We start from the raw sequence: 13,381 nt of genomic DNA, 5'->3' as shown, positions 1-13,381 counted from the left end.
CCAGTTATTTGGCCTTACATCAATGAAGTTCTATTTTATATGCCTGCACTGCACAGTCTAGAAAAATAAATAAAAAGTCTTTCAGTAGCCTATAATTTTAAACATTTACAGCTTCCATGGGGCTCCTCACCAAAAGTAAGATGCAGCGGAAGCAAAATAGGTCAAACAAAGCTATATGCCAGAAGTGTTAAATCTCACCTCGCCCCCAGCGCATCCAAACAGAGAAATTTCTAGCATTGTCATCTTCAAGTAGCTGGATCAGGTAGTATTTATTGTTATTAAATTGCAGGTTTGTCTAAGGAAAAAAGAGGTTTCAGTCATGTACTGCAAAACATAGGTTATAATTCAGAAGTTTAGACAGAATTAGCCAAGTACAACAGCTCTGTATGGTCTCTAGGCAGTTTTCCTTTTACATGCACTCATTGGCATTTTAAGACTTCCGATGCTATTTGCTTAAAAGATGTAAACAAAAAGATTCCATAACCTTTTCCTTCAACACTGGCCTAGATTTTTTTATTGCATCCAGTGCAGATTTTGTGCTTCGGCAGATCATTTAGTTTACATCCTACACAAATATGAGCAGGATACTGTACTTGTAATGCACCCTTAAAAGGTGGGTACACACTGCATTTATGGTTCTACAGCATCTGCTTTTAGCATAACAAGTTTAAACATATATGTTAAATGGAAACAAAATGGCCTGCACTAAATTTATCATCATTTTTAGATATTTTACTGCTATGGTTAAAAGGGGGTGTGGCCCTGGTAAGGCCCCTTTCAAACTATAAATTTATCTGTTTTAAAGAAGACCCGTTATAATGTTCCATTTTGAAAACCCTTTAAGGGTAGCTCCCACCATCCTTTTTTTCTTCTGTCCCTGCCTATTGCCCATCTACCCCTTACCCCCTCCCTGCCTTTACATTTTTTTTTTACTAGATTAAAAATGCCTTTTTGTCTCCCTGGTAGTGTGCTCACTTACCAGGCAGACTTCCCCAGCAGGCACCACATCACTGATGACTGCTGGGGGGGCCAAATTCCACCCTTAGTTCACCTATACAGTGTGCCTCCAGGTGTTTCACCACTACAATTCTCAGCTTGCCCTGAAATCTATTGGCTGTCAGGGCATGGTGGGAGTTGTAGTGGGGAAACAACTGGAGGCACCCTGTGTTGAAAACAGTATGTGTTACGGCGATGGTCGCAGCTGCCGCACATCCCGCTCCCCCCCCCCCCCCCTCCGCAAAAGACTAAAGTGCAGGGTGAAATTCTCTCTCACACCGGGAGCCAGTGCCGGCGTGCGAGGCCAGGGAGCCTGAGCGCATCCTAAGAGTTCAAATCGCTCGCTCTGATTGACAGGCAGGGAGAGAGCGCAGCCTGACTGAATTCGGACCAATGCCCGGCCGGGATCGGTCCGAATTCATCTGTGACGTCACAGCAGGCTGCAGTCGGCCACTAGGAGGGAGACCCCTAGTGGCCGGATTTCAACATTAAAATAAAGTATTTAAATTACACAAAAAAATATTAAAGTATATTAGAAATAGGTTGTAGTACATCAGTATTACAACATATATATATATATATATATATATATATATATAAAAAAAAGGTCATGACAGTGCCCACTTAAAATAGGTCGTTAAACGGCCGTTACAAAATCCCATTATAGTCTATGGGATTTTTACATTATCTGTTTTAACCGTCATAGCTCGTTATTAATAACGGATGTTATTTTGTGATGGGAGAAAGAGTGCATGCACCATTTCTTCCATTCTTTCTCCCGTCACAAAATAACGTCAGTTATTAATAACTGGCTATGACGGGTGAAAACGGATAATGTAAAAATCACAGACTATAACGGGTCTTTAAAACAGAAGAATTTATAGTGTGAAAGGGGCCTAAAAGGGAAGTGGCTTCTGGAAAGGAGTGTGGCTTTAGATGTGACACTGAACTCCAAAAGAGTACAAATTCTGATAAAGTTTAAGCCAGCTAATAGTTGGCCTTACCTTGAAGATTAGACAGTCTTCAGATAAACCAGATTTATTAGCTTAATACACTGTGATAAATCTGGCACATTTGAAGTTAGCACTGTCTCTACATTAAACTGAGAGATCAAGTTATTTCATATTTTCTTTTACGTGATAAATAAATGCCATTTAATACATTTAATTTGTTTGAAGTATTTTTCATGAAGCCATGATGTTCAGATTTTCTGTTTAAGTTCACTGTTTTACCATTTGAGGGAAAAAAATTATATAAACAGCATGCAGTTATTTTAGGCTATGTTCACACTAATCAATGTCCGCACAGAAAATTTCCGTGCGGACATTCCCCCAACCACGGAGTGCTGGCAGAACCGGTCAGAAATGCATTCTGTGCAGAGTCTGTAGAAAGAATGGACATGTCTATTCTTTCGGCAAACACCGGAATTTGAATTTAAAGGGGTACTCAACTGGTGCCAGATAGTTAAACAGATTTGTATATTACTTCTATTAAAAAATCTTAATCCTTCTAGTATTTATAAGCTTCTGTATGCTCCTCAAATAGTTCTTTTCTTTTTGAATTTTCTTTTAGTGTGAACACACAGTGCTCTCTGCTAATACCATTTTAGGAACGGTCCAGAGTAGGAGCAAATCCCCAAAGCAAACCTATCCTGCTCTGGACAGTTCCTGACATGGACAGAGTTGTCAACAGAGCGCACTGTGGTCAGGTAGAAAGGAAATTCGAAAAGAACTTAATGTGGAGCATACAGCAGCTTATAAGTACTGGAAAGATTAAGATTTTTTTAATAGAAGAAATTTACAAATCTGTTTAACTTTCTGGCACCAGTTGATTTAAAAAATATTTTTTTCCAGTGGCGTACCCCTTTATGAAATGTTTTAAAAAGAATAAACATTATACAAACTAGTATATACAAATATGCTATGTTTTCTTTTTGTAGGCATCTGGTTTATTTGTTTTAGAATTTCTATTTCTATCTTTTTAAGATCTGCAGTGGCCTATATATTAGAAACCAACCCATTTTAAAGACTGCACCCCTTAAAGTATAAAAAAAAAAAAAAAAAGGCAGTACATTCTGTTTTTTGCAGGTATAGTAGTTTAGTAAAAATTTTAGGGCTTGTCAAAGGATTGCCATTTGGAGTGTGCATTTTGCCTACATGGTGTTCAGGTACCATGTTGCATAACCCCTTAGAAACCAGTACCATGAAAACATCCTTATTTTTTTTTGGGGGGGGGGGGGGGGGGGGGGAGAGAGGAATCTATGCACAAAACATTAACCCTCAACTGGGATGCAATGAAGATTTTGACCCCACCGATTCTTCATAATTTTTTTTTTTTTTTTTAGCACTTGGCCATGAAACTTTCTTTTTCCGAAAATGTTTTTTCTGCCATCATTTCATATTTGCAGAGGATTGATTGTAACTATTTGGGAATTTTCTTTTATTATTTTATCTAAAGGCAGTTATGAAAGGGTGTAGTAAACACATTCAGGGAAATTTAGCAAGGCTTGCAAGCCAATTTTTTTTGTATAAAATGCACAATTGTTTGAGAAAGCTCACTTTTCTATTGTGTGAAAATTAGCAACTTGTTTTTCTACGCCTGTTTTCTGGTGTAAGCATTGAAAAATCTCCCCCCATTGACTCAAGAGGTTTTCCAGAAACTGATGTGCCGGGAATGGTGGAAAGTGAAAATTGCACATATATGACTTTATGACTAGGGAGCAGTATGCTGTGCTCTACTGGTGCTTCTAGAGACACACCCCTTAAGTTTGTTTCTCCTGAATGTGACAAAACATATACAGTATATGGCTGATTGGGCTTTTTGATCACTTTTTATTAATTTTTTTATGGTATAAAAAGTGAACAAAAATACGCTATTTTGGACTTAGGAATTTTTTTTATGTGTACGCCATTGACCAAGCGGTTTAACTAACTATATATTTTTATAGTTCAGACATTTACGCACGTGGTGATACCACATATGTTCATGTGGGACTATAACATTGCATACACTGATCTCTTACACTGTTCACTGCTATGCCATAACATGGCATTAATCGGTGTTTCTGGCGCTTGACTGCTCCTGCCTGGATCTCAGGCACGGAGCAGTCATTCAGCGATCGGACAGTGAGGAGGCAGGTAGGGATCCTCCTCGTGTCCTACAAGCTGTTCGGGATGCCGCGATTTCACCGCGGCGGTCCTGAACAGCACCATTGAGCTAATGTTTACTATCGTTTTAGACACTGCGATCAAGTTTGATCGGCGCGTCTAAAGGGTTATTGCCAGACATTAGCCCGATCTGCGATGTCCGGCATTAGCCGTGGGTCCTGGTTGCTTATAGCAACCAGGACCCACCAGGTATGATGCACACTCAGCTGCTGAGCGTGCGTCATACCTCGGAAGCCGCAAATGGACGTGAATGTACATCCATTTGCGTTAAGGGGTTAAAAATATAAACAAAAGCCCATTTACTCCTTGAGGACACCACTAATTTTTATTTTTGCAATTGCTTTTCCCTCCTCGCCTTCTTAGAGGTGTAACTCTTATTTTCCATCCACAGACCCATGAGGGTTTGGTTTTTGCCTGACCAATTGTACTTTGTAATGACACTTTTCATTTAATCATAAAATCTATGGCACAACCAAAAAAATTATTATTATTTGTGTAGGGAAATTCGAAAATCGCTAATTTGCTACTTTTGGATTCATTTTTTTTAAACACAGTGTACTTTTTCATAAAACTTGACATATTAGCCCAGATTTATCAAACTGTGAGAGAAAATTAAGTGATTTTCCCCCAGCAACCAATCAAAGCTCAGCTAACAAGCTACGGTAAAGTGAAAGCTGAGCTGTGATTGGTTCTTGTGGGAAAATCACAATTTTTTCTTTCGCAGTTTGATAAATCTGGGCCGTTATGTTTATTCTGTTGGTCAATGTATTAAAATGATACCCAATTTATATAGTATTTTTATTATTGCACCATGTTTTTTTTACATCAGTATGCCTAAAATTGTCCGTTTCTGACCCGTAACTTTATTTTTCTGTATATAGGGCTTTATGAGGGCTCATTTTTTGTGCAGTAATCTCTACTTTTTGTTGACATCGTTTTTCTTTTGGTGAGACTTTTTGATCACTTTGAATTAATTTTTTCTGATTATATGATGTGACCAATAAGCAGAATTTGGGCATTTGGAATTTTTTATGTCTAGGTAGTTTACCGTGCTGGATCATAAACATTGTATTTTAATTGTTTAGACAATGATGTCTGCGGAGATAACATGCAGAGATTTTTTATGCGTATAATGTATATTATGTATATAAAGATGTTTAGGTTATGTTTTATTTTTGTGTGTGTGTGGGGGGGGGGATGTGATAAGGGGGATAGGTTTATATATAATTAAAAACCTTTAATAATACACTTTTTAAGTCCCCATAGACATATGCAAACACTAGATTGCATTCACTGTACAATATTAAGCCGACTACATAGTATTGTGCCAGGCTGTATCAGTGACTCTGAGATCAGCGGCAAAAGGCAGGCAAGAGGACCCTCTTCTACCATTTTAGCTTCAGCTGGCCTGAATGTAAAACTTGATACTTTAGATGGCGTCAATGCCGTTCACAACATTTATAAGGGTTGATGACAGGCAGCAGCGGGATCGTCACTGCCCGTCATTAGCGGCTAGTTTCCGGCTACCGATAGCAGCCATCACTCACTGCTATGAAGTAAGCACAGCTTTTCTGTGCTCGTTTTAAAGTCATTTAACATAGTAGGGTATACCATTTATGTCCTGGTGAGTTAAATACCAAACAAACAAATAAACAAACATAACCATCATACAGCTTAAAGGGGTACTCTGGTGGAAAACTTTTTTTTTAAATGAACTGATGCCAGAAAGTTAAAACAGATTTGTAAATTACTTCTATTAAAAAATCTTTACCCTTTTAGTACTTTTTAGCAGCTGTATGCTACAGAGGAAATTCTTTTTGAATTTCTTTTCTCCTGCTCTGGACAGTTCCTGATACGGGCATCAGGTGTCAGCAGAGAGCACTGTGGACAACACAAAAAAAATTCAAAAAATAAACCTTTCAGTAGATTTTAGCAGCTGTTTGCTACAGAGGAAAATCTAAGATTTTTTTAATAGTGTCGGCCAATCCGTCATAATGACAGGAGTTTTGGCGGAGATAAAAAAAAAAAAGTACATGCACTATTTTCTCTCTGTGCTAAACTCCAGAGATTACCAGACCCTGGCGGACCCCATTGAAGTCAATAGGGTTCTTCGGAGTACATTGTGCTACAACTCTTTTTTTGGGGCCACTATTTGCAAAAAAAAAGCTGAATGGGCCCTTATCGGGACGGGACACAGCAGCAATGTGAACTCAGTCTAAACGTCCAGAAACAGATACATTTACAAATTAAGGTGCAATTTGTTCAACATTAAATATTTTGCCAAGACAGAAGTACTACATTTTGTCATGCTCATAGGGAAGGAAAAAACAGCTTTACATTGCACGATTTTAACTTCCAGTTTGTTGTTTTGGTCTTATTTTTGAATTTTTGAATGTTTTCTTAAAATATGTTTATGATATACACAGTCATATATATGTTTATGGTTTTACTGTGCTTTCCTAAATAGCAGAGTTGATTTTTGGCCCAAAACATTGCTCTCATATGGGACATCCACGCAAACATTTTTAAAGCAGCTTCTCAGTTCTATCACAGATTTACATATCTACCTATTTAGAGACCTGTATCTCAAGAAATATCTTTTCACAAACATGCAGCTGTATATCAGCTCACCACGTCACAAATCTCTTCACTAGGTGTTCTCAAAATGCAGGATACCACATTAGTTGTATGTTGAAAACAATCCAGCAGTTTGTACAGTTGCATTAAAAACACAATTTTAACCCTTTAAGGACGGACCAATTTTTTACCTTTATAATGACCAGGCTCTTTTTTTTAAAATTTGACATGTGTCTCTTTAAATTGTAATAACTTTAGAACGCTTTTTCTGAGCGGAGCAATTCTGAGAGTTTTTTCGTGACATATTATATTTTATATAAGTGGTACATTTTTGTTTAAACATGAAACATTTTTTGTGAAAAACTCCAAAATATTGGGAAAAACTGGAAAATCTCTTTAATACATTTTTTTATGGTGTTCACTGTGCAGTAAAAGTGATGTTATAGTCTGCGGGTCGTTACGATTATGGCGATACCCATTTTATATAACTGTGTTTTTCCTTTTTCTGAGCAAGACTCTTTCCATTTTTGTGTTATGTTCCCGACAGCCATAACTTTTTTTTTTTCCATCATACGTCATTGTGTTAGGGCTTATTTTTGGCGGGACAACTGTACTTTTTATGGTTATCATTTTTCCGATACATGCTACCTTTTGATCTTTTTTATTCCGCTATTTGTATTTTTTTTTTACGGCGTTCACCGTGCGGGATAATTTAACTTATAGCTTTATAGTACACCTCATTACAGATGTGGCAATACCTAATACGTACATGATTTTTGTGTTTTTTTTTTAATGATACAGGGCTTTTATTGGGAAAGGGGCATTTTATTTATTTTTACTTCATACTTTTATTGAAGAACCTTTTATTATTATTTTTTCCCTTTTTACAGGTTATACTATGCTGCAATACATTTGTACTGCAGCACAGTATGATCTGATCAGCTGTACACAGTACAGCCTGTGGCTGGATCTCACAGGCTTCCGTAGCAGGCAGAAAGGAGGTCATCTGACCTCCTGCTGCCATAGCAACCAACAGTGACCCGCGATCGTGTCATCACCGTTGAACAGGGGGAGTTTCCTCCCTCTGTCACCGGCGATCAGTGCTGCGGTCAGATTGACCACAGCACTGAAGGGGTTAACCGCCAGGATCTGAGCGCAGCTCCGCTCCTGACAGCTGCAAGGCGATATGAGATTGCCAGCCCCAGATCAATGCATGCTCGCGGCGCAGTGATAAGGAATGGACGTGTATATATACGTCCATTTGCGTTAGGTCACTGGAAAAAGTGACGTATACACGTCCATTTGCGGCAAGGGGTTAAAATCCATGATGCACAACATTGCTGCCAGAAACATTTAATGCCAAGAAATAAAAAATAATTTTTTTTTTTTTTTTAAAGTATCCCCTATTCACAGAATAGGGGATAAGTGTCTGATCTAGGGGAGGATGGGAACCCCTATGATCTTCTCCTGGCTCTTTCATGCATGGAGCGGTGTAGACCACCGCGCGGAGCAATGGCCAACACACCCCCTGCATGCATCTCTATGGATGAGCCGGAGATACAGCACTCCTGTATCTCTGGGTCTCCCACCAAGATGAATAGAGGGGGATGTCAACCACCTTGTGTGGTTGCCGCTCTGGGCATGGGGAAAGCTGAGACGCTGGGCAGGAGATCACGGGTTGTTCTGAAGTGATTGTTTTTGCTTACCTGCACCTAGATTTTTGTCTGATTAGCGATTTTCAATGGGTGAGCACATATTTTCTAGGCTTATTCTATGACCGAATAAGAGGTTGAGATGTGACCATCACCTACCTCAAATGACTTGATACGGTCTTATCTACATACTGAAGTGACACTTCACTGTAATCCTGTCTGTGATAAAAGCAATGATAATGCTAAAAAGTTATCTCTATAAAGCAGGAAGTGTCAGCTTATTATAAGGTTGAGGGGTCAGAATGAAAACTGCAATATTTTAGGATGTTAAGAGAGTAAAATAAAAATTACAAACTGTATGGCACCTGTATGATTTTGTGAGATTAGAGGTGACAAGGGGATTTTAATGCTCCTTTCACTTACTTCCCTCTGGCCAATCATCTGTGATATGCTAGAGAAAATGCACTGGACTCACAGGCTTCACTGTGCTGGGCTGATTTACTACAGATGGCATGTGGAGGGAGTAGGGGTTACTAATTTACTGGGTTTGCAAAGGACTGTGTGGGCAAAAATAAAAACTGCTGCAGAATCACAGCACGGAAAGGGTTATACATAACATGGAGCTGCTACTGTTGTTGCCGCTGCTTAGAAGCTCAAACGGAGGAAAGGGGGTGATTACGCTGCAGCACTGGGGACATACACTAAAGGAACACTGATATTTAAAATAAGGAAGGCTGCCATGAGCTTTATGGGTGGTGGGAGATGAGGGAAAAAAAACCTTGATTTATCCTTCAGGATCTTCAGCAGACAGACAGGCTCAGCTTGAAGGTACAGAACGAAGACTCTACCTTTCCTGCACATAGAACATACTAAAGGCCACCTCACTTCCAGTAGTGATCTAGTAGTTACTACAGACAAATTTCCCCTGACAACAGGCAGTGAACAACAGATTGCAGGACAGTGAAACACCTAGTGTTCAAGACTTTAGGGTTGTTCTGGCTATGAGTTGTTTTAAACAGTGCTCATTGAAAAGGGATATTCCAGGGCATTAAAAAAAATATATAAAATATTATGCAAAGCAGCTCATTACACCACCTTCGCAAGTAGCATTCACTAAAATCAGCTTTTAGCCCCAATTACAGAGTGTCATGTACTGATTGGCTTTAAATCTCAATCTGTTCCTGAGACTCTGTGTGTCTTTTTGGGTAAACAAATGTTGTCACGTCCCTGCACCTAATGCCTGTATGCCTCTGTGCAGAGAAAAAAAATACAGGAAGTGTGGAAGGGACAAGTAGAGGCTCTGTGCAGGCTCCTGGCTTGTCCATCAGCCTGCTGTGTGAGCCGGGGCATGTCACAGAGCCATTGTGAACAGAGCCTTGCTTGTCCGCCCACACTTCCTGTATTTTGTCTCTGCACAGAGACACACAAGTAATAGCTGCAAGGACAAGTTAGCATTTTTCACCTTAAAATATACACCTACACCAACGTATATTAAAAATTTAGAAATACATTTACTTATCACCATAAAATTATTTGCAAATGGATGGCAGGTACGCTTTAAGATTGCTGACCATGGATGGCTCTGCCAAGCGACATTAGCCCTAAAGAAGGCTGTGATGTGGCAAAAAAAGTACCATAATGTTTATTTTAGTTTAGTTTTTTTTGTTCAGAACATGGTTTATATCCACTTTGCTTAATGTTTAGCTTTTTTTTTATTTATTTATTTTTATTTTTTTTAATAGCCTTTTTGAATTCTATTGTACAAGTCATTTAGAAACATACCAGTAACGCTAGTCACAATACAGGGCAGTTATGACAAGTTACATTAGAACAAATGTTAAGTCAACAGCAAACACTGTAAAACACAGATTTCAAGATAGTTTGAATAAAATTTTTAGAGCGTTGTTAATGTTTCATGTATCAAAAGATGCCAGGTTCTTAATTACCATATTTTTTTTGTACCCATAATGATAGAAAGGTTGGTGTACAATGCATTTTAGAGTTGTTTTTGTGCTTAATTTGCTACCCTCAAGCATTTATATGTAAATGTGCCTTTAAATGTTGTATGTGGTCCCATTTACAATTTTTGTCACATCTAAAAAGCTAGCTAGCCAGCATACCTAATACACAGGCAAACAAGAGTATGACATACATTTTCTAATGTGCAGTATGCTCCTGCAGAAATGTTGCATACTTTCCTTTGCAACAGATAAAGCCATGCAACACATGCAGAGCTTGCTGCAGACTTGACAAGGATTCACAGCAAAAAAATACATCCAGTAGTTCGGCCATACCTAAAATGTGAATACATTTGTACAGCTGGTTACTGGTGATAGAATTCAGCAAATGTGCTATGGTGCATGTATTTTTGATGGAGCGGGGTAGGGGTAAGACACTGCCCGACTCTTGAGAGCAGCTTATCTTTCTGAAGACAAAAGCGTTGTGCAGTTGACATCTAACTGTCCAGTCTTTAAAAAAATTTAGAAGGCAGCCAGACACATTAGATGGTTGGCAGAATCTTATGAAACATACATTTATCTGAAGTGTATGGCCAGCTTAAAGGGGTACTCCGCTGAAAATATCTTATCCCCTATGTTAAATCGCGTGGGTCCCGCCGCTGAAGACTACCGCGATCTCCGCTGTGGCACCCATTAGGTGCACGGAACGAACTCTGCTCTGTGCCCGATGACTGACGATGCCAGCTGCCACGCCCTCTACATTCATGTTTATGGGAGGGGGCGTGACGGCTAGTACATAGCCATCACGCCTCCCCCATAGATGTGAATGGAGGGGGCGTGGCAGCTGGCATCGTGAGTCATCGGGCACAGAGCAGAGTTTGTTCCGTGCACCAAATGACAGGGGTGCCGCAGCAGAGATCGCGGTAGTCCCAGGGTTGGGACCCACGCGATCTAACATCTTATCCTTTGGATAGGGGATAAGATGTTTTCAGCGGAGTACCCCTTTAACTTTAATTTGAAACAGTTATGTTGTTTATAGGATTTACAAATGTTCATTAATACAATCCAATGCAAAATAACACACAGACACTTGATTTACTTAAAATTATTCATTAAACCATAAAATAAATATTTTTCACATAACATGTAAAAAAAATAAGGACCCACCCTCCCCTGTAAACTTTTCAATTTACTGTAAAAATACACCCCAATAACAAAGCTACCCCTCCCTCCCCATAAGAAACCCCAAAATAATGATCATTTTCAGTTTAAGGACAACTAAACCTGAAGTGACCCTTTTTTGACTTCCTGCAGGTAAATCAATAGAGCATTACAGTCAGCATCTCCTCAACCTGAAAATACTGCTTATAAACAACAGCATGCACTCAACGGCAAAGAAAATGTAGCTAAGATATGACGTCAGGTTTAGTGTCCTTCTATACAAATATGTTTTAAACCAAGAACACCCCAACAAGCTTGCCAACCCACCATGATTACATAACCCCCAAACTTGTTTAAAAAAAAAAAAAAGTTTCCCCGTTCGGGATGCATACCTCCATTCTTTATGGAACAAAAATGTTTATATATATATATGCAAAAAAAAAAGGGAGGGAATGGAATAAAAGGAACCAAAATGGGAGGTATTGGTGGAAGGAAGTTGTTGGCAGAGGCGAGGGTGGGTATATTACAGTATGAAACAGGCCAGAGAACAAATGTGGAAGGTGGTAGAACAAGAGTACAAAGTGATAAAGAAAAGACTAGCAATAAGGTAGGCCGAAAAAGTTCCGTAAAAAGTATATTAGGCTGTTAAAGACATAGTAATGTCACAGAAAGTGTTATTGATTTTGGGGTGAATGGAACTGCGAGCTTCCGGTTTGTGGGGTGCACGCCATCCGGAGATTAGCCACCAATGTGTCAACTTCAGGTGGGTAAAAGGGGGGGAGAAAATACTCTACAGAGCTGAGCACATAAGCCATAAACCTTGATCGACTAGGTTCAGGCAACCAACGTATTCGGTCAGCCAGTGTGCGGCTAAAGGCATCTGCATCATCCTCAGCCCATGTCCTCCGCAACAGAGCCAGAATTTCATCATCCAACTCCTGTGTAATCTTGGCCCTGCTACGAATAACACATTTCCCCCCCATTTTTGTTGGTGGCACACGGGGTGGTGGCACTGGCTCAGTACTTTGTCCAGCTACAGCAAAGTCTGTGTTCGCCACCTCTGTTTCCACAGCAACTGGCACAGAAGAGCCTTCAAGTGGTTCACTCTCTTTTGGCAGGGGCAAACCCATTTCTTTGTCCAGGCCTGATGAAGTCCTACAGCAGAAAACAGAAAAAAAGTTAAAGTTGTAGCATTGCATATTATATGATTAGCTATTTATTTTAAGAAGAGCTTCCTGTATTGTAGCAAATACAATTTACATTTACTAGACAGCAGAGGGGGGAAAAAAACTTACATTGCATTCTAGATCCACACCATTTTCTCATTCTGTATCTGCTTCAGGAATAGACAATGATGTTTGGAATCCAAAAGGTGACATCCATGGACACATTTTGCATCCCTGGATCGACACAGCAGGCTTTAGACTGCTTTAGACAGTCATGTCATAAATCAGTTGCCTGTATTGGGAGACCACTTAACATACAAACATACATATGTGTGTGTGTGTGTGTGTGTGTGTGTGCGCACGTCTTTGAAACAGCCATCCACAAAGTCAACAAAACAGCTAACAGCAGCTCAGAATACACAATGATCTCAATAAATCATTTCAAAATAGTCACTGTTTGAAAGTGCAAACTTCAAATAAGTAAGGATCACAGCAGATTCTGTATTGGCATGCATTTATTAGTATTTTTACCCTTCATCCATAGCATGCTACAGTAAGGTGTTATCCCAAGATTACCAGTTTTTCACTATCCACTAAAGAGGGAATAACTTGCTGATTGGTGGAGTTTCCAGCTGCTGGTACAGTGAATGGACTTGCTGGCCAAGCATGGTGAGAAAGAACATGCATTTCCAGTCAGTTTGGGA

The 13,381-nt window shown here is 39.4% G+C and overlaps 1 protein-coding gene across 3 annotated transcripts in view; it reads right to left on the bottom strand.

Annotated features, from left to right (window-relative positions):
* Window positions 1–13,381, bottom strand: part of PARP2 (poly(ADP-ribose) polymerase 2) — a 148,601-nt gene that overhangs the window by 32,527 nt on the left and 102,693 nt on the right. For all 3 annotated transcript variants that reach the window (XM_056528578.1, XM_056528577.1, XM_056528579.1), the window contains exon 8: window positions 199–295. In XM_056528578.1, coding sequence (XP_056384553.1) covers window positions 199–295 — 97 coding nt within the window. The remainder of the gene's footprint in view (window positions 1–198; window positions 296–13,381) is intronic.

Source organism: Hyla sarda, chromosome 1 (assembly GCF_029499605.1).
Source record: "Hyla sarda isolate aHylSar1 chromosome 1, aHylSar1.hap1, whole genome shotgun sequence".
Classification (NCBI taxonomy): Eukaryota; Metazoa; Chordata; class Amphibia; order Anura; family Hylidae; genus Hyla; species Hyla sarda.
This window is presented reverse-complemented; position numbering and strand designations above follow the sequence as displayed.